Source organism: Mus caroli, unplaced genomic scaffold (assembly GCF_978045245.1).
Source record: "Mus caroli unplaced genomic scaffold, Mus_caroli_1 scaffold_2, whole genome shotgun sequence".
NCBI classification, from domain to species: domain Eukaryota; kingdom Metazoa; phylum Chordata; class Mammalia; order Rodentia; family Muridae; genus Mus; species Mus caroli.
In genome coordinates, this window is record NW_028227257.1 from 94,716,265 (window position 1) to 94,737,189 (window position 20,925).

A 20,925-nucleotide genomic window follows, 5' to 3' on the forward strand; every position below is an offset into this window, starting at 1 on the left:
CATGAAAAATAAATTAGGCAATGTTTGGCTTTTGCTTTAAATAACTTAATTAGAATGTATATTATAGCAGATTTCTATTGAGATAGCTGGAATGGGCTTAGCATAGAGCTAGTGAAAAATGAAGGAAGATTTATTGGCTAACCAAATGTTAGAACTGAGAAGTCTTGTTTTCAGAGGGATCTAATTTATTCACTCATCCTTAGCCTCAATCTTAATTGGAAAACAAACACAAATCTGAGTCACCACACTTAAATTTTCAATCTGATAACACCCAAGGTGAGACTGGAAAACATAGTCTAATGGGCTTTTAAACAGTCAGAATGTCATTTCACACAGCATTTCATATTCAACACAGAGTCTAAAAGTATAGTGATTGTCATAAAAATATTTATGTATTTAACATCTTTACTGGAGGCAATTATATGAGGCATGTTTTGGGGCATCCTCCTTTGCCTCACATTTTTTCTATAACTTTAATAGTGGTACTTAAAATGATTTGTTTCTATCTTTTTGATCTAATAATGAAAAATATGAAAAACTAGATATGAGTTGCTGTGCCTAGAAAGTATAAATATTATAAAACATTTTTAACACTAAGATAGTTTTCTGACCAACCTCAATGATATCACTCCAGGTTTTTTTCTCTTCTCTCCTCCCATTGCCTTTTAAACTGTAAGTATTGGAAACTTTTCTCTTTACTAGCTTTCAGTAAAACAAAACCATTTCCACTTTTCCTACCAGAGACCAAGTCAGTAGACACCTACTGGTAGTTTCTGGAGATAACAACCCAAGGTTGTAGCACACTCTGAGGCATCCTGTACCCTAAGATTATTTTTGTGCTATTTTTGAAATAGCTATGATTGTTTTAATTGCATGTTCCTCTTCCCTGGTTTTACTGCACTGTTTTGCTTAGCACTGCTGTTCCATGTGGTTTTATTCTTCCTAAATAAATGCTGAAATAAAAACAAAATCATAGACCAAAAAAGGATGTACTTTTTATAAACATAAAAGATGTAATTACATTGTTGGCAATGATTCTCCAATTTTATCAGTGGTAATATATTATGTGACTGACTGGTATGCACCATGATCAATAACGAGGTTGGAAACAGCATGTTTGTATTGTTTTTGATCATTCTATCACAAGAGTGTATTTGTTCAACCCTCCCCGCCGACAGCCAGACATGTTCCATCCCCATGTAGATAAATGCAAGACATTTCGTCCAGAGTCACAATATCCTGGAAAGTAGAAAGCCATCTCACACAAGGCTTAAATTATATGATGCTTTGGGCTTAGCTTTTCTTCATCTCAGTGAAATGTTTTTTATATTTACCCATGTTGTTGCCTGTACCATACTTGAATAATTCATCAACTTAATGGAATTTCATTTTCATGTTCTCAGCTACCATAAGAGAAGCTTCTGTGAACAATTATGTATAGTTTACTTTGTGGATTTTAGATTTTTCTTTTGGATAATTGTGAACTGTCTGTTTTTATTCTTAAATTATTTGTTTTGTAGAAAGACCCTGTAAACAATCAATATTTAAGACTGGAGCCTTTGGTGAGCCACACATGTATCATTAGATAGTTATGGCTATGATAGGAAGGACATACACTGTTCAGAGAATGCATGACAGAAAGTGCACTGTGTGGTTGCATACATCTTATTCAAATGGTTGAGCTCTTTTTCTTAGTATGCCATTCTATATCTTAGATACTGTAAATTATATTATAGACAACATGGAGACAGAGTTGTGTAGGGTAGGGATGAAGGTGATACATACAACACTTGACTGTGATTAAGCTGGTAAGATATTCATAATTCACTGGGTCAAGTAAATACATTTTTTTCCTGTTTACTAAAACACCCTTAGTTCATAAATAGGTGTTTTGAAAAAGATATGCTAAGCTTGAAGTAAGAAAATGTGTGACATTATCTCCAAAGTTCATACTTTAGGTCTTAAATTCTCATATATATATATATATATATATATATATATATATATATATATATATATATATATATATATATATATGGAAACCAAAGAACTCAGTGATGTATACTACAGACTGAAAGGTACCCTACCTCTGAAGACAGCATCCCTACTATCTAGTAGGAAAGAAAAAAGTAAAACTCGAGTTAACTAAATATAAATTAAATAAGACTTTATTTGTGAATCTACTGCATTGGAAAATTCTCTCTTTGTCATACCAGGTTGATCCACAGGAATGATGCACAGAAATCAAACTGTTGTGACTGAGTTCTTCTTCACTGGATTAACCTCCTCCTTCCATCTCCAAATTGTCCTCTTCCTGACATTTCTCTGTGTTTATCTCGCAACTCTTCTGGGGAACCTGGGAATGATCATTCTAATTCAACTGGACACTCGACTCCACATCCCCATGTACTTTTTTCTCAGCCACTTGTCCTTTGTAGATGCCTGCTCCTCTTCTGTTGTCAGTCCTAAGATGTTGTCTGACATATTTGTGGATAAAAAGGTGATCTCCTTCTTAGGTTGTGCTATCCAGCTTTGTTTAGTCGGCCAGTTTGTAGTGACAGAATGTTTCCTCCTGGCCTCCATGGCTTATGATCGGTATGTCGCCATCTGTAAGCCTTTGCTGTATACTCTCATCATGTCCCAGCGAGTCTGTGTACAGTTAGTGATAGGCCCTTACAGCATAGGCATTATAAGCACTATGGTCCATATTATTTCTGCATTTGTCCTTCCATACTGTGGTCCAAATATCATCAATCACTTTTTCTGTGACCTTCTTCCTGTTCTCTCACTGGCATGTGCAGATACTCAGATGAATAAGCGTTTGCTTTTCATCTTGGCTGGGATCATAGGTGTATTCAGTGGCATAATCATATTGGTTTCCTACGTTTACATTGCTATCACCATCCTAAAGTTCAATTCTGCTGATGGGAGGCGCAAAGCCTTCTCCACCTGCTCTTCACACCTGACAGCAGTCTCTATCCTTTATGGAACTCTCTTCTTTATCTATGTACGTCCAAGCTCCAGCTTCTCTCTGGATATCAATAAGGTTGTGTCACTATTTTACACCATTGTTATCCCTATGTTGAACCCATTCATTTATAGCCTGAGAAATAAGGAAGTAAAAGATGCATTAATCAGGACATTTGAAAAGCAGTTTTGCTACAGCTTGCAAGATAAAATACTATAAATATAAACATTATTAGATGCCAGTGAATCTACTTCAATTTTTGTCATTCAATAAGAAAGTGTTTAGAACTTTTAACTAAGATGTTTGGCTTTTAGGGTGTATAACTTTAAAAAAAATTATGATGTCTTATAACTAAAAATAACTGATTATGCTAAGTTTTGAAAACATAAATTCAGTAAGTAATTAACTACTATGGTTTATAGAAGGTCAATTCCATAAATTGTCTTCTAAAATCAGATAATTCATAATGCTTAATGTTGGATGTGCTCAAAAAAACGGGTAAAGAGTATCATCATGTAGTGGGAAACCACATCCCTTTTTGTAAGTATTTCCATATTTGAAATAGATATTTTACAAAGAAGTTGCAAACACCCTGAAGGATCTGGTTATACTATCCTATTAGCTTTTGGGACTATGCCAATATAACTTTGTATTATATACCTAAGGAAAAAATGAATTGACTTTTTCCAGAGTAATAACTATTATTTTGTCCTTCAACATAATAGTAAATATCATGTTACTTTTGGGTACATTCTACTTTGTTTATAATAATTATTTTTTACTTACATGAAGCAATAATGATTTACTAAAACAATATAAGAGAATTTTGTATATATTGATATCATAATACAATTACATCATTCTCCCTTCTCTTCCCTCTAAAACATCCTTGTTCTCTCTCTCTCTCTCTCTCTCTCTCTCTGTTTCATGACATTTTGTATTTTTAATTGTTATTACATATATAAATACATGCTCATTATTTATTTTGTTGCTTGTATATGCATGTACATAATATATAATATGTATTAGTGCTGACCACTTGGTATTCAATAACCAGTTGATGTACTTTTCCCTCAGGAAGACTATTTCTCACACTCATGGCAATTCTTAGTTACTTATGGCTCATTATGAGAGCAGAGACCTTGTGAATTTTTCCCCAATTACATTGTTACTCTTTGGAAAACTGTATTTGATATATATATATATATGTTTCCTGATAGGACTCCCTGACACATCTGCTTACCTTTATGACAATTTAGATTGATCTATCATGAAATGTATGGTCCTTGCAAGTTTTTATACAGAATTTATTTTAGTAAATCCAAAACTGTGCATTCTTTCTTGAATATTTTAACATGTCTATATTTGTATCTATCATTTAATAGGTTTAATACTCTCAAGACTTTGGGAGTTAGGTCAGAAAGAGAATATATTTTTTCTGGCAGTCTCTGGCAGAATAAAAAAGCAATAATTCAATTTTCATCAATCAGATTGCAAAGATGGATAAAAATTAAATAAACTGATTCAAGCATTATCCAATTCTCTTTTATAGATCTTTGTTTATTTATGTTTTAGATTGTTTTTAATAGGAACATTTCTCCTTTACCTTTCTTCCATCTAAACCTCACATTAAACCCTTTCAAATGCTTCGTCAAATTCCTGGACTCTGGTCAATTGTTTTTTAATGAGCATTCATGTGTGTGTGTGTGTGTGTGTGTGTGTGTGTGTGTGTGTGTGTGTGTGGGTGTGGGTGTGGGTGGGTGTGTGGGTGTGTAATCCTATTTATATTCTGTTGAGGTCATATAATGTAATTTCTGTATATGTTCTCAGACTAACCATTTGTTATTAGATACCCAATTAGTGTGCTCTTTTCTGGGGAAAGCCACTGCTACTTCTCCCTGCTTTTCTTAGTTCTCTGTAATTCTTTGTGTAGGGTTGATTTTCTGTGGGCTTTTACCTGTCCACTTTGGCTTATCCATTGGTATAATTCTTGTTTAGCTCACAGTTGGGCAGTCATGTTGGGCAGAGTTTATGAGTGTAGCTTCTGATGTTACTAGAAGCTACACTCACAGAAACTCCCTGATCCTCTGGTTCTTACAATCTTTCTGCCCCTCTTCTGAAATGCTTCCTGAGCCTTACTGTGTGGGAGCATGAATAGATGTGGTCGTTGAGACTAGGAGCCACAACTCTGCATTTTGATTGTGGTCTGAGTAGTGGTCTCTGTGTGTTGAAAAGAGAAATACGTTTGATGAAAGCAAAGACCACACTCATCTGTGGGTATAAGAAAAAATGTTTATAGATTATTGTTAAGAGTATATTTATTTAGAAAATTGGTTGTTGTAGATTCTACTCCAATAACCATGATAATCCTAGCACTGGATATTTATTTTTATTTTTTTTAATTTTTTATATTTTTTATTATGTATTTTCCTCAATTACATTTCCAATGCAATCCCAAAAGTCCCCCATACCCCCCTCCACTTCCCTAACCACCCATTCCCATTCTTTTGGCCCTGGCATTCCCATGTATTGGGGCATATAAAGTTTGCAAGTCCAATGGGCCTCTCTTTCCAGTGATGGCCGACTAGGCCATCTTTCAATACATATGCAGCTAGAGACAAGAGCTCCGGGGTACTGGTTAGTTCATCATGTTGTTCCCCCTATAGGCTTGCAGATCCCTTTAACTCCTTGGGTACTTTCTCTAGCTTCTCCATTGGGAGCCCTGTGATCCATCCAATAGCTGATTGTGAGCATCCACTTCTGTGTTTGCTAGGCCCCAGCATAGTCTCACAAGAGACAGCTATATCTGGGTCCTTTCAGCAAAATCTTGCTAGTGTATGCAATGGTGTCAGCGTTTGGAAGCTGATTATGGGATGGATCCCTGGATATGGCAGTCCATGGTCCATCCTTTCATCACAGCTCCAAACTTTGTCTCTGTAACTCCTTCCATGGGTGTTTTGTTCCCACTTGTAAGAAGGGGCACAGTGTCCACACTTTGGTCTTCATTCTTCTTGAGTTTCATGCGTTTAGCAAATTGTATCTTATATCTTGGGTATGCACTGGATATTTAGTTAGGCTTCCAGTACAAAGCATCATTTTTTCTTTTTGAACACATCTTTCCTCTGATTAGAGAGCCATTGGTAACCACAAAGGTATGTGTGCCAGTGCTATACTTTAGTGTTATTTGCAATGCTGGTTGTTGAAGGGTTTCATAGGTATCATGATGGATGGAAGTGTTGATTGCTTCGCTTATTCAAATACTTGCATGGCACATTCTGGCACCATGATAGCTACTCCACGGGGAAAGAAAATTCAAGTGAGTTCTAGCTACAAGCTCAGGAACCTATTTCTGGCAAGTATCAGTAGGGACTTACCTTGTACCTCCAGGGAGTGAGTGAAGGTTAGAGCCATAGGCTATATGTATTGAGGGTCTCTTAGGAAGCTCTAACCAAAAATTCAAGAGAGGAGTTCTCAAGTTTGATGTTGATTCTTTAGCTAGGTCTGTGGCCTTTGGAGAGAGTACTATCAGGCAAGATGAGAAAAGTTTATTAAACTATGTATGTATGTTTATATACTGAATTACATGCATGATTAATTCCCAATTTTGGTAAAGAGTTGTAGGATTCCTTGTTTATATTTTAACCCACTCCTTCCTTTTTTTGTGTTTGCTTCCTTCCCCATTCTCAAAGGATCCCTTTGTTGCCCGTTTCTCCTATCAGATTATTTGTATTCTGAAACTCCTCCTTTAGTATCCTTCCTTCTTCTTCTGTATTCACCTCATTCTACCTTCTTACAGAACCACCCATTTCTTCCTATGGGTTTGTAAACCCCATCATTTCCTTAAGTCCCTCACCTAACTCCTCTATTGGGCTCCCCATGCTAGGTCTAATGGTTGGCTGCAAGCATTTGCATTTGTATTGGTCAGGCTCTGGCTGATCCTCTCAGGACAGCTATACTAGGCTCCAGTCACTAAGTGCTTCTTGGCATCAGAAATAGAGTCTGGGTTTGGTGACTGAAGATGGGATGGATCCCTAGGTGGCTCAGTCTCTGAATGGCCTTTCTTTCAGTCTTTGCTCTACTCTTTGTCTCTGCATTTCCATTTGACAGGAGCACTTCTGGATTAATATTTTGAGATGGGAGTGGGGATGCCTCTGCATTGCTCAACCAGGGGCCATTCCTATCCACTGAATATCGTCTCTATAGGTTCTATCTCCCTTTAGTTGGGTTTTTAGCTAATGTCATCTCTGTTGGGTCCTGGAACATCTTGGATCCCTTGCATCTGGGACTATCTAGTGGCTGCCCCCAGTTTCCCATCCTCCATTGCTATATACTTCCATTCAAATGTCTGAGGCTCTGTACTTCTCCCTCTCTCATCCTTCATCTTATCTTGCCCCCTTCTCTCTCCTTCTCTCCATCCTAGTTCCCTCCCTCCCTCTACCTCCTGAGATTATTTTCCACCCCCTTCTGAGTACGACTGAAGCATCTACACTATGGTCTTCCTTCTTTTTGGGTTTATATGCTCTGTGAGTTGCATCATAAGTATTAAGAACTTTTTGACAAAGATCCACTTATCAGTGAGTACATACAATGTGTGTTCTTTTGGTACTGGGTGACCTCTGAAGTAATCTCACTAAAATCTTTTTGTTGTTTTATTGCTTGAGCTAGGACTTCACGTACTATATTGAATAGGTACGGAGAACATGGGCAGCCTTGTCTGGTCCTTGATTTTAGTGTGATTGTTTCAGGTTTCTCTCCATTTAATTTGATGTTGGCTACTGCTTTGGTGTATATGGTTTTTACTACGATTAGTTATGAGACTTGAATTCCTGATATTTCCAAGACTTTTATCATGAAGGGGTGTTGAATTTTACCAAATGCTTTTTCAACATCCACTGAGATTATCCTGTGCCTTTTTTTCTTTTGAGTTTGTTTATATAGTGGATTATGTTGATGGATTTCAACATATTGAACCATCCTTTCATGACTTGTATGAATCCTACTTGATCATGTTGGATGCTTGTTTTTATGTGTTCTTGGATTTGGTTCATGATAATTTTATTGAGTATTTTTACATCAATATTCATAAGGGAAACTGGTCTGAAGTTCTATTCCTTTGTTGTGTCTTTGTGTGGTTTAGATATAAGCATAATTGTGGCTTCATAGAAGAAATTGGGTAGAGTTCCTTCTGTTTCTATTTTGTGGAACACTTTGAAGAATATTGGTATTAGGTCTTGTTTGAAGGTCTGCTAGAATTCTGTGCTAAACCCATGTAGTACTGGGCTTTTTTTGGTTGTGAGACTTTTAATTACTGCTTCTATTTCTTTAGGTCTATGGGACTGTTTAGAACGCTGACACCATTGCATACACTAGCAAGATTTTGCTGAAAGGACCCAAATATAGCTGTCTCTTGTGAGACGATGCTGGGGCCTAGCAAACACAGGAGTGGATGTTCACAGTCAGCTATTGGATGTATCACAGGGCTCCCAATGGAGAAGCTAGAGTAAGTACCCAAGGAGCTAAAGGGATCTGCAACCCTATTGTTGGAACAACATGATGTACTAACTAGAACCCCGGAGCTCTTGTCTCTAGCTGCATATGTATCGAAAGATGGCCTAGTCAGCCATCAATGGAAAGAGAGGCCCATTGGACTTGCAAACTTTATATGCCCCAATATAGGGGAATGCCTGGGCCAAAAGAATGGGAATGGGTGGATAGGGAAGTGGGGGGGCGCTATGGGGGACTTTTGGGATAGCATTGGAAACGTAATTGAGGAAAATATGTAATAAAAATATTAAAAAAAAAAAAAAGAAGGTTTATCTGACCCTAATTTAACTTTGGTATCTGTCTAGAAAATTGTCCATTTCACTCAGATTTTCCAGTTTTGTTGAGTACAGGATTTGTAGTAGGTTCTTATGATTTTTGGAATTTCCTCGGTTTCTGTGTTATATCTCTTTCATTTCTGATTTTGTTAATTTTGATATTGTCTCTGTGCCCTCTGGTTAGTCTATGGGTTTATCTATCTTACTGACTTTGTCCAAGATCAGCTCCTGGTTTGATTTATTCTTTGTATAGTCCTTTTTGTTTCTACTTGGTTGATTTCAGCCCTGAGTTTGATTATTTCCTGCTGTCTACTCCTCTTGGTTGTATTTGCTTCTTTTTGTTCTAGAGCTTTCAGATGTGTTAACAAGCTGCTAGTGTATGCTATCTCCAGTTTCTTTCTTGAGGCACTCAGAGCTATGAGTTTTCTTTAGGATTGTTTTCATTGTGATCCTTAAGTCTTAGTATGTCTTGCATACATTTCATTAAGTTCTCTAAAAGCCTCTAATTTCTTTCTTTATTTCTTCCTTGACCAAGCTATCATTGAGTAGAGCATTGTTCAGCTTCCATGTGTATGTGGGCTTTCTGGTTGTTGTTGTTATTAGTGTTGTTGTTGTTGTTGTTGTTGTTGTTGTTGTTGTTGTTGAAGAACAGCCTTTGTCTTTGGTGATCTGATAGGATTTATGGGATTATTTATATCTTCATGTATCTGTTGAGGCCTGTTTTGTGACCAGTTATATGATCAGTTTTGGAGAAGGTACCATGAGGTGCTGAGAAGAAGGTATATTCTTTTGTTTTAACATGACATATTCTATAAATATCTGATAAATCTATTTGGTTCATAACTTTGGATAGTTTCACTGTATCTCTATGTTGTTTCTGTTTCTATGATCTGTCCTTTGATGAAAGTGGGGTGTTGAAGTCTTCCACTATTATTGTGTGGGATTCAATTAATAAAGTTTCTTTTTTGAACGTGGGTGCTCTTTCATTTGGAGCATAGATGTTCACAATTGAGAGTTCATCTTGGTAGATTATTTTTTCCTTTGATGAATATGAAGGGTCGTCCTTCCTTAACTTTTCTGTTAACATTTGGTTGAAAGTCAATTTTACTGAATTTTAGAATGGCTACTCCAGCTTGTTTCTGGGGACCATTTGCTTGGAAAATTGTTTTTCAGCCTTTTACTCTGAGAGTGTCTGTCATTGTCACTGAGGTGCATTTCCTGTATGCAGCAAAATGCTGGGTCCTTTATATGTATCCAGTCTATTAGTCTGTCTTTGTATTGGGGACTTGAATCCAGTGATCTTAAGAGATGTTAAGGAAACGTAATTGTTGCTTCCTATTATTTTTGTTGTTAGAGGTGGAATTGTGTTTGTGTGACTATCTTTGTTTGGGCTTGTTGAAAAAAGATGACATTCCTGCTTTATCTAGGTTGTAGTTTCCCTCTTTGTGTTAGAGTTTTCCATCTATTATCCTTTTTAGGGCTGGATTTATGGAAAGATATTTTGATTGTTGCTTCCTGTTATTTTTGTTGTTAGAGGTGGCATTATGTTTATATGGCTATCTTCTTTTCGGTTGGTTGAAAAACAGATTACTTTTATTGCTTTTTCTAGGGTATAGTCTCCCCTTGTACTGGTGTTTTCTGCCTATTATGTTTTATAGGGCTGGATTTCTTGAAAAAGATCATTACAAGATCATAAAACTTTGATGAACCCAAGATGAATAGACAACAGAAAATAGTCAAACTTGGAGCTGAAATCAACCAGTTAGAAACAGAAAGAAGAGTACAATGAATCAACCGAACCAAGAGCTGGTTCTTTGAAAAAAATTAACAAGATATAGAAACCCTTTGCTAAATTAACTAAAAGGCACAGAGTCAGTATCCAAATTAACACAATTATAAATTATAAATGAAATGAAAGATATAACAGAAGCTGAGCAAATTCAAAACACCATTAGATCTTACTTCAAAACCCTTTACTCAAAACTAAAAAATAGATGAAGTAGATAACTTTCTGAATAGATACTATGTCCCAAAGTTAAATCAAGATCAAGCAAATTATCTAAACAGTGCCATAACCCTTAAGGAAATAGAAGCAGCCTTTAAATCCTCCCAACCAAAATAAAAGCCCAGGGCTACATTGTTTTGTGCAGAACTCTACCAGTCTTTCAAAGAAGAGCTAATACCAATACTCCAAACTATTCCACAAAATAGAAACAGAAGAAACACTACCTAATTCATTCTATGAGCCCACAGTTACACTGATAACTAAACCACACAAAGGCCCAACAAAGAAAGAGAACTTCAGATGCATTTTGCTTAGGAACAGCATTGCAAATATCTAATAAATTCTCACAAACCAAATCCAAGAATACATCAAAAATCTCATTCACCATGATCAAGTAGGCTTCATCCAAGGGATGCAGGGCTATTTCAATATGTGAAAATCCATCAATGTGATCTACTATATAAACAAGTTGACAGAATTCAACTACCCTTCGTGTTAAAAGTCTTTAAAAGATCTGGAATACAAGGCACATGCATAAATATAATAAAAGCAATAAAAAGAAAGGCAAAAATAATCAAATTAAATGTAGAGAAACTTGAAGCAATCCCACTAAAATCAGGGACAAGACAAGGCTGCTTACTGTCTCCCACTCCATTTGATATAGTATGTGACCTTCTAGCTAGAGCAACAAGGCCACACACACACACACACACACACACACACACACACACACACACACACACAATGATCAAGGAAAAAAAATGGAAACAAAGAATTCAAGGTATCACTATTCAAGGATATATGATCATATATATCAGCCATCCCCAAAATTCTACCAGAGAAATTCTTTGCCTAGTAAATAACTCCAGCAAAGCGGCTGAATACAAAATTCAACCACCACCACCGCCACCACCACGATCACCACCCCCCGCAAAAATCATTAGGGTTCCTTTATACAAATGAAACGGAAATTACGGAAACACTATCCTTCACAATAGCTAAATATATCTTGGTATAACTCTACCCAAACATCTATATAAAAAGAATTACAAATGTGTGAGACCTTGAATTTGGAAAATGGATGTTCAGATCTGTAACTTCATCTTGGTGAATTTTTCATTTGATGAGTATGAATTGTCCTTCCCCATCTCATTTGATAACTCTTGGTTGGAAATCTATTTTACTGGATATTGGAAAGACTACTCCACCTTGATTCTTGGAACTGTTTGCTTGAAAAACTAATGTCCAGGCCTTTACTCTGAGGTAGTGTCTATCTTTGTTTCTGAGGTGAGTTTCTTGTACGTAGCAGGATGCTGGATCCTGTTTGTGTATCCAGTCTATTAATCTATATCTTTTTATTGGGAAATTGTATCCATTGATGTTAAGAGGTATTAATGACCAATGATTGTCAGTTCCTGCTATTTGGTGGTGGTGGTGGTATTGTGTGTGTGTCTATGTGTGTAATTCTTTTCTTTTGGGTTTCTTTGTGAGATTGTGTATGTATGTGTGTGTGTGTGTGTGTGTGTGTGTGTATGCATGTGTGTGTATGTGTGTGTGTGTATGCATGTGTGTGTATGTGTGTGTGTGTGTGTGTGTGTGTTTTGGGTGTATTTACACACCTTGTGTAGAAATTTTCTTTCTAGTTTCCTCTGTAGGACTGAATTAGTGGAGAGATATTGTTGATATTTGGTTTTATTATGGAACATCTTGGTGTCTCAATCTACAATGACTAAGAGTTGTGCTGGGTATGGTAGTCTGGGATAGCATCTGTGGTCTCTTAGGGTCTATAAGACATCTGTCCAAGATCTTTTGGGTCTTAACATCTCTCTTGAGAAGTCAGGTGTAATTCTGATATGTCTGCCTTCATATGTTACTTAGTCTTTTCCCCTTAGAGCTTTTAATAATTTTCTTTATTCTTTATGTTTAGTGTTTTAATTATTATGTAGCAGGAAATTTTCTTTTCTGGTTCAAACTATTGGGTGTTCTGTACTCCTCCTGTATGTTTTGACTGTCTCTTTAGGTTTGGAAAGTTTTCTTCTATAATCTTGGCCCTTTGTAGTGGTAATCTTTAATATTCTAGTACCATATTCTAGTACCATTATTCTTAGATTTTTTGTTCTCATTGTGTTCCAAAATTGTTGGATATTTTAGGTTCAGAATATCTTACACTTAGTATTTTCTTTGACTGATGTATCAATATCTAATATTGTATTTTCTATGTCTGAGATTCTGTCTTCCATATCATGTATTTTTCTTGGTGATAGTTGTGTCTGTAGTTCCTGTTCTCTTTCCTAAGTTTTCCATCTCAAAGGTGGCCTCCATTTGTGATTTCTTCATGGTTCTTTTTCCATTTTTAGACTTTAGACAATTTTGTCCAATTCCTTCACCTGTTTGATTGTATTTTCCTGTGCGTTGTATTTATGTAAGGGATTTATTTGTTTAGTATATAAGGGCTTATACCTGTTTGATTGTTTTTCTGTACTTCATTAAGGTAATTATTATATCATTTTTAAAGGTCTCTATCATGTTCATGAGATGGAATTTATGGTCAGAATCTTTGTAGTCCATTGCTCTATTCAAGCATCATGTCATCTTCTGTCTGTACTGGGCTAGTAGCTGGGTTTAAGGGGTTTAATGTCATAGCCCATACTTCAAACACCTTCTGGCGAACTTTCTGTGGTAAAAATATTATTGGCCACTTTTAATATGATGCATCAGCTTGGTAAAAATGCTCGGTACAGATACCCTTGTCTATGAAAATGTCCTCCTGGGTATGATGGGCTTCATGGTGCTCTCCAGCACTCTTGCCATCCTCATTCCCTACCTCAACATCCTGCTGGGTATTTTGAGGATCTGCTCAGCCTCAGGAAGACATAAGGCATTCTCTACCTGTGCCTCTCACCTGGTCTCTATCATGCTGTTCTATGGTTCCTTGCTGTTCAGGTATTCAAAGCCTAGTTTAACCTCCTCTCTAGAAAGGGACAAAGTGGCTGCCCTCTGCTACACTGTAGTCAACACATTGCTCAACCCTCTCATCTATAGCCTAAGAAACAAAGATGTCAAAGGTGCCTTCAGGAAAGCAACACAGACAATACAACCACACACATGAAGATGATCATTTTTGGCTAAGTGCTGTTATCCTATTCTCCCAATAACTCCGTTTTCCATGTGTTCTCACATTTATGCATTTCACTTAAATTGAATAAGTGATCCTCTGAATGATGATATGATAAGCAAGTGACTTTTACTTATTATTTTTGTATTATATGTGTAATATAATTCATTCAATACCTATAGTTTATGTGCTTGAACACTTAATGCTCTTACATATTATATTTTATCTCTTAGTTTTTCATAAAATTAACCTTGGTTAATTTTGAAAGAGTTGGAGGGAAATAAAATTACACTTTCAAAGAACATAGTTTAAATTTAAGTTGGTCAAGCCATTGTAGTTCTCTTACAAGTAGTTTTTGATTGCTAAGATTTTTGGGTGTGTATGAAAGACTGTGGGGTTTTATTTTAATACAGGGGTATCTCCAATAAATACCTTAATAAAGCATGAATGTAGTATGCAAAGCACTCTTTGTACACTATATAACTTTTATATCATTGTAGTATCAGACAAAGTATTTAGGAGTTGTCAATATCATGAGATGCAGCTAAAAATATCAATAAAATACTTTGTAATCTATGAAAAATGTGTGTCTTTTTGGTTGTTTATCACCCTAACTCTTGTGTAGTCTCCCAGGAAGAGTGGATATTTTGCAGCACCCTCAGTCAGGTGTTATATTAAAATGGCTCATGCTGGGCATGGTGACGCATGCCTTTAATCCCAGCACTTGAGAGGCAGAGGCAGGCAGATTTCTGAGTTGAAGGCCAGCCTGGTCTACAAAGTGAGTTCCAGGACAGCCAGGGCTACCGAAGGAAAACCTGTCTCAAAAAAATATAAAAACAAAAAAATAAAAAAAAAACAAAAAAACAAAAAAAGCTCAATTAGGGGAAAAAAAACTTTAGATGAAATAAACTATCCAGATTCTTTAGCCTGTATCTTTCCAGATCCGGCAGCTGCCTGCTTGTCTCTTAGGCCTGGCCAAAAGCAGGGGAATTGTCAGCATATTTCCAACTCTAACAAAGCTGTTTATGATGCTGCCAGAAACCCTGGAGGATCAAGTAGTTGGTACCCCTGGCTATGGACCAATTCCCTTAAACCTTCATGTGAACTCAAGGCCTTAACCCTCTAGTGAATTCCATCAGAAATAAAGTCTTTTAAGGACTAGATGTAATTCTCTTCATATCTAAGTTGCAGTGAATCAATGGACATGATATTTAGTTATTTATTTTCTTGGAATTCTAACCGATGGTGTTTTAGGACAGTGTGTATCAATGCTTAGAGGCAAATCTGTTACCTCTACAGGCAATGTACACATATATGTTCAGATCAGTAAAATAATGCCCTAGACTCAACCCATGTATTACTGTTACAGGCACTTTGAAAAGATACTTTTAGGTACTTTGATATTTAATACATGGCAGGTGTAGTTATTAAATTTCTAAGTCAGAGATTAGATTTTATTATTGCAAATGATAAAATGAGCACCTTTATAAATTCGGTAGAATTTAAATGGGATCAATAGTGGCAGGCATTACACCAGGTGAATTAGCTCCAAGTTTCTAATTTTTTTGATTTGTGTGTAGTTGTTCTCCCATATATAATTTTCTTCTTCCTTCCCTAAAACGAAGTTTAACATTACACTTCCTTTTGTCCAATGAAGAATCCCTTTCAGTACCTATTAGAAATGACAGGTTGCTATACATACAGTAATAATTCATAATGTGTTTCTGTCACATGTCCACAATACTTGTAGTACAAGGACAAGAATTGGGTCATTATTAGGAGAGAGAATAAGTTAAGCATTAATCCATTAAGGAAATATGATAGGCTTTCCTCTACTGGAAGTTTTTCCTGGATATATGAGATGACTAGTTCAGGGTCGTTTTCCCCCATTACTAGGAGTCTTAACTAGGGTCACTCTAATAGATTCCTGGGAGTTTGCATTGAAGTAAGACTCTTCCTCACCCTGAATTCCAGTTGTCTCTCCCAGTACTCTCCGCCTCCATCCTTTCCACACATGATCCTTCCTGTTTCTGTCCCACCTGCCCCCAATCCACTGGCACCAAATACAACTAGCAATAAATAAATAAATAAATAAATAAATAAATAAATGTTCAAAAATATACTATTATATATATAGTTTTTTGGCTAACCCAATTGTCATCAGAATGGCTTCATCCAGCAACTGATGGAAACAGAAGCAAACACCCACAGTCAAACATTAGATGGAGCTGGGCGGTGGTGGCACATGCCTTTAATCCCAGCATTTGAGAGGCAGAGGCAGGCGATTTCTGAGTTCAAGGCCAGCCTGGTCTACAGAGTGAGTTCCAGGACAGCCAGGACTACACAGAGAAACCCTGTCTCAACAACAAAAAACAAACAAACAAACAAACAAACAAAAACTTTAGATGGAGATCAGAGACTTATGGTGAAATGTGGACGAAGAATTGTAGGAGGCAGAGGCGTCAAAGACACCAAAAGAAAATTCAAAGAATCAACTAGCCTGGGCTCATAGGAGATTGAATTTATAATCAGGGAACCTGAATGGGTCTAACCTAGGGCCTCTATAATTATATTATAGTTGTATGGCTTGTCGTTTTGCTTGGATACCTAGCAGATTAAGCAGAGCCTATTTCTGATGCTCTTTTTTTCTGCTTTTAGGACCCCTGGACTTTTACTGGGTTACCTTATTCATCCTTAATATAAAGTGCTATAATTAATTTTATTTCAACATGATATGCCATGTTTGGTTGATATCCCTGGAATGCCTGCCTTTTCTGAAGGGAGGAGACGGGGGAAATGGGAGAGGTGTGGTAGAATAGAGAAAAGAACTGTGGTTCAGATATGATACACGAGAGAATAAATTAATTTTATAAATTTAAAAAAATCCATGTCTTAAAAAACAAAAATAAATAAATAAATAAATAAAACAATAAATAAAACTGTATCTTCTTACATGAAAATGTTTAAAGAGAATAGATCTCATGTGTTAGTAACACAGAGTAAATATTTTAATTAGATTGATTTTTATAAGGTATATTATTAAAATATCATTTTGTGTATAAATATTGTCATATTCTATGAGGCTGGAACTACACAAGTGTTCCAGTCATGAGCTATCCCCATCTCTTTATTCCTTTATTTATCATCTATAGCCTAATAAATCTAATAATAAAAATTTGTTAACAATTTCCTTATACACGTTATCTCTTGGGCTGTTGATCTCTTGGGCTGCAGATTCCCTGAGGGAGTTGACACTAGTTTATTTCCAGTCTTTAGAAAACACTCTTATGTAACATATGCAGGGTTAAATGAGTGAGTGTCTTAATAAGATTCAGCTGCAAGATGTTATTACATAGTCTTTAACCTTCTGGACAACCAGGACAGCCAAAGAGTACTGGTATATTTTTACAGGGTAATTCACTCTTATATAAAGAACTATAAATTTGAAAATTCTCTGTTACAATTCTGTGTTCTTATTATGGACTATTTAATATGTAAATACTTTTAGGGGCCAAGTAACTAAAATGAATTCAGTGACAGGGGAAAGTACCATTTTTGAGCTAACCATGAAAAATAAATTAGGCAATGGTTGGCTTTTGCTTTAAATAACTTAATTAGAATGTATATTATAGCAGATTTCTGTTGAGGTAGCTGGAATGGGACTTAGCATAGAGGTAGTGAAATATGAAGGAAGATTTATTGGCTAACCAAATGTTAGAACTGAGAAGTCTTGTTTTCAGAGGGATCTAATTTATTCACTCATCCTTAGCTTCAATCTTAATTGGAAAACAAACACACATCTGAATCAGCTCACTTAAAATTTCAATCTGCTAATGCCCAAGGTGAGACTGGAAAACATAAAGTCTAATGGGCTTTTAAACAGTCAGAATGTCATTTCACACAGAATTACATGTTCAACACAGAGTTTAAAAGTATAGTGATTATCATAAAACATCTTTACGTATTTAACATCTTTACTGGAGGCAATTATATGAGACATGGTTTGGGGCATCCTCATTTGCCTCACTTTTTTTTCTATAACTTTAGTAGTGGTACTTAAAATGATTTGTTTCTATCTTTATGACCTAATAATAAAAATACGAATAACTAGATATGAGTTGCTGTGCCTAGAAAGTATAAATATTATAAAACATTTTTAACACTAAGATAGTTTTCTAACCAACCTCAATGATACCACTCCAGGTTTTTTCTCTTCTCCCCTCCCATTGCCTTTTAAACTGTAAGAACTGGAAACTTTTCTCTTTATTAGCTTCCAGTAAAACAAAACCATTTCCACTTTTCCTACCAGAGACCAAGTCAGTAGACACCTACTGGTAGTTTCTGGAGATAACAACCCAAGGTTGTAGCACACTCTGAGGCATCCTGTACCCTAAGATTATTTTTGTGCTATTTTTGAAATAGCTGTGGTTGTTTGAATTGCATGTTCTACTTCCCTGGTTTTACTGCACTGTTTTGCTTAGCACTGCTGTTCCATGTGGTTTTATTCTTCCTAAATAAATGCTGAAATAAAAACAAAATCATAGACCAAAAAAGGATGTACTTTTTATAAACCAAAAAAGATGTACTTACATCTTTGGCAATGATTCTCCAATTTTATCAGTGGTAATATATTATGTGACTGACTGGTATGCATCATTATCACTAAAGATGTTGGAAACAGCATGTTTGTATTATTTTTGATCATTCTATTACAAGAGTTTATTTGTTCAATTCCCCCCCCCAGCCAGACATGTTCCATCCCCATGTAGATAAATGCAAGACATTTCGTCCAAAGTCACAATATCCTGGAAAGTAGAAAGCCATCTCACACAAGGGTAAAATTATATGATGCTTTGGGCTTAGCTTTTCTTCATCTCAGTGAAATGATTTTTATATTTACCCATGTTGTTGCCTGTACCATACTTGAATAATTCACCAACTTAACTGAATGTAGTTTTCATGTTCTCAGCTACCATAAGAGAAGCTTCTGTGAAAAATTATGTATAGTTTGCTATGTGGATTCTAGTTTTTTTCTTTTGGATAATTGTGAACTGTCTGTGTTTATTCTTAAATTATTTGTTTTGTAGAAAGACCCTGTAAACAATCAATATTTAAGACTGGAGCCTTTGGTGAGCCACACATGTATCATTAGATAGTTATGGCTATGATAGGAAGGACATACACTGTTCAGAAAATGCATGACAGAAAGTGCGCTGTGTAGTTGCATACATCTTATTCAAATGGTTCAGCACATTTTCTTAGTATGCCATTCTATATTTTAGACACCGTGAATTATATTATACACAACGTGGAATCTGAGTTGTGTAGGGATGAAGGTGATACATACAACACTTGCCTGTGATTAAGCTGGTAAGATAATCCAAATTCACTGGGTCACACAATTAGTATTTTTTTATGTTTTCAATGTTTCCTAAAATACCCTTAGTTCATAAACAGGTGTTTTGAGACAGAAATACTAAGCCTGAAGTTAGAAAATGTGTAACAATATCTCCAAAGTTCATACTTTAGGTCTTAAATTCTCATGTTAATCACACACACACACACACACACATATGGAAACCAAAGAATTCAGTGAGGTATGTTAGAGACTGAGAGGTACCCAAGCTCTGAAGACAGCATCCCTACTATCTAGTAGGAAAGAAAAGAGTAAAACTCGAGTTAACTAAACATAAATTAAATAAGACTTTATTTGTGAATCAATCTACTGCATTGGAAAATTCTCTCTTTGTCATAACAGGTTGATCCACAGGAATGATGCACAGAAATCAAACTGTTGTGACTGAGTTCTTCTTCACTGGATTAACCTCCTCCTTCCATCTCCAAATTGTCCTCTTCCTGACATTTCTCTGTGTTTATCTCGCAACTCTTTTGGGGAACCTGGGAATGATCATTCTAATTCAACTGGACACTCGACTCCACATCCCCATGTACTTTTTTCTCAGCCACTTGTCCTTTGTAGATGCCTGCTCCTCTTCTGTCATCAGTCCTAAGATGTTGTCAGACATATTTGTGGATAAAAAGGTGATCTCCTTCTTAGGTTGTGCTATCCAGCTTTGTTTATTCAGCCAGTTTGTAGTGACAGAATGTTTCCTCCTGGCCTCCATGGCTTATGATCGGTATGTCGCCATCTGTAAGCCTTTGCTGTATACTCTCATCATGTCCCAGCGAGTCTGTGTACAGTTAGTGATAGGCCCTTACAGCATAGGCTTTATAAGCACTATGGTCCATATTATTTCTGCATTTGTCCTTCCATACTGTGGTCCAAATATCATCAATCACTTTTTCTGTGACCTTCTTCCTGTTCTCTCACTGGCATGTGCAGATACTCAGATGAATAAACGTTTGCTTTTCATCGTGGCTGGGATCCTAGGTGTATTCAGTGGTATAATCATATTGGTTTCCTACGTTTACATTGCCATCACAATCCTAAAGATCAGTTCTGCTGATGGGAGGAGCAAAGCCTTCTCCACCTGCTCTTCACACCTGACAGCAGTCTCTATCCTTTATGGAACTCTCTTCTTTATCTATGTACGTCCAAGTTCCAGCTTCTCTCTGGATATCAATAAGGTTGTGTCACTATTTTACACCACTGTTATCCCTATGTTGAACCCATTCATTTATAGCCTGAGAAATAAGGAAGTAAAAGATGCATTAATCAGGACATTTGAAAAGCAGTTTTGCTACAGCTTGCAAGATAAAATACTATAAATATAAACATTATTAGATACTAGTGAAACTAATTCAATTTTTGTCATTCAATAAGAAAGTGTTTAGAACTTTTAACTAAGATGTTTGGGCTTTAGGGTGTATAACTTTAAAAAAAATTATGATGTCTTATAACTAGAAATAACTGATTATGCTGTTTTCAAAAAATAAATTCTTTTTTTTTTTTAAAGATTTATTTATTTATTATATGTAAGTACACTGTAGCTGTCTTCAGACATTCCAGAAGAGGGCACCAGATCTCGTTACGGATGGTTGTGAGCCACCATGTGGT

At 36.1% G+C, this 20,925-nt stretch overlaps 3 protein-coding genes across 3 annotated transcripts; all 3 read left to right on the plus strand.

Moving 5' to 3' along the window:
• Positions 1 to 2,230: 2,230 nt before the first annotated feature.
• Positions 2,231 to 3,187, plus strand: LOC110290287 (olfactory receptor 5G26-like). The gene has a single exon (XM_021156813.1). The coding sequence runs from the start codon at positions 2,231 to 2,233 to the stop codon at positions 3,185 to 3,187; it is 957 nt and encodes a 318-aa protein (XP_021012472.1).
• A 3,004-nt stretch (positions 3,188 to 6,191) lies between these two features.
• On the plus strand, positions 6,192 to 13,901 carry LOC110306353 (olfactory receptor 9G4-like). The gene is given in 3 exon segments (XM_085828333.1): positions 6,192 to 6,284; positions 13,345 to 13,504; positions 13,507 to 13,901. Coding segments are annotated over 3 exon segments (648 nt in total).
• Positions 13,902 to 19,679: 5,778 nt separating this feature from the next.
• LOC110290168 (olfactory receptor 5G26) lies at positions 19,680 to 20,636 on the plus strand. Its single transcript, XM_021156658.2, has one exon. It carries the CDS (start codon positions 19,680 to 19,682, stop codon positions 20,634 to 20,636), a length of 957 nt encoding a protein of 318 aa, XP_021012317.1.
• The last annotated feature ends 289 nt before the right edge of the window (positions 20,637 to 20,925 follow it).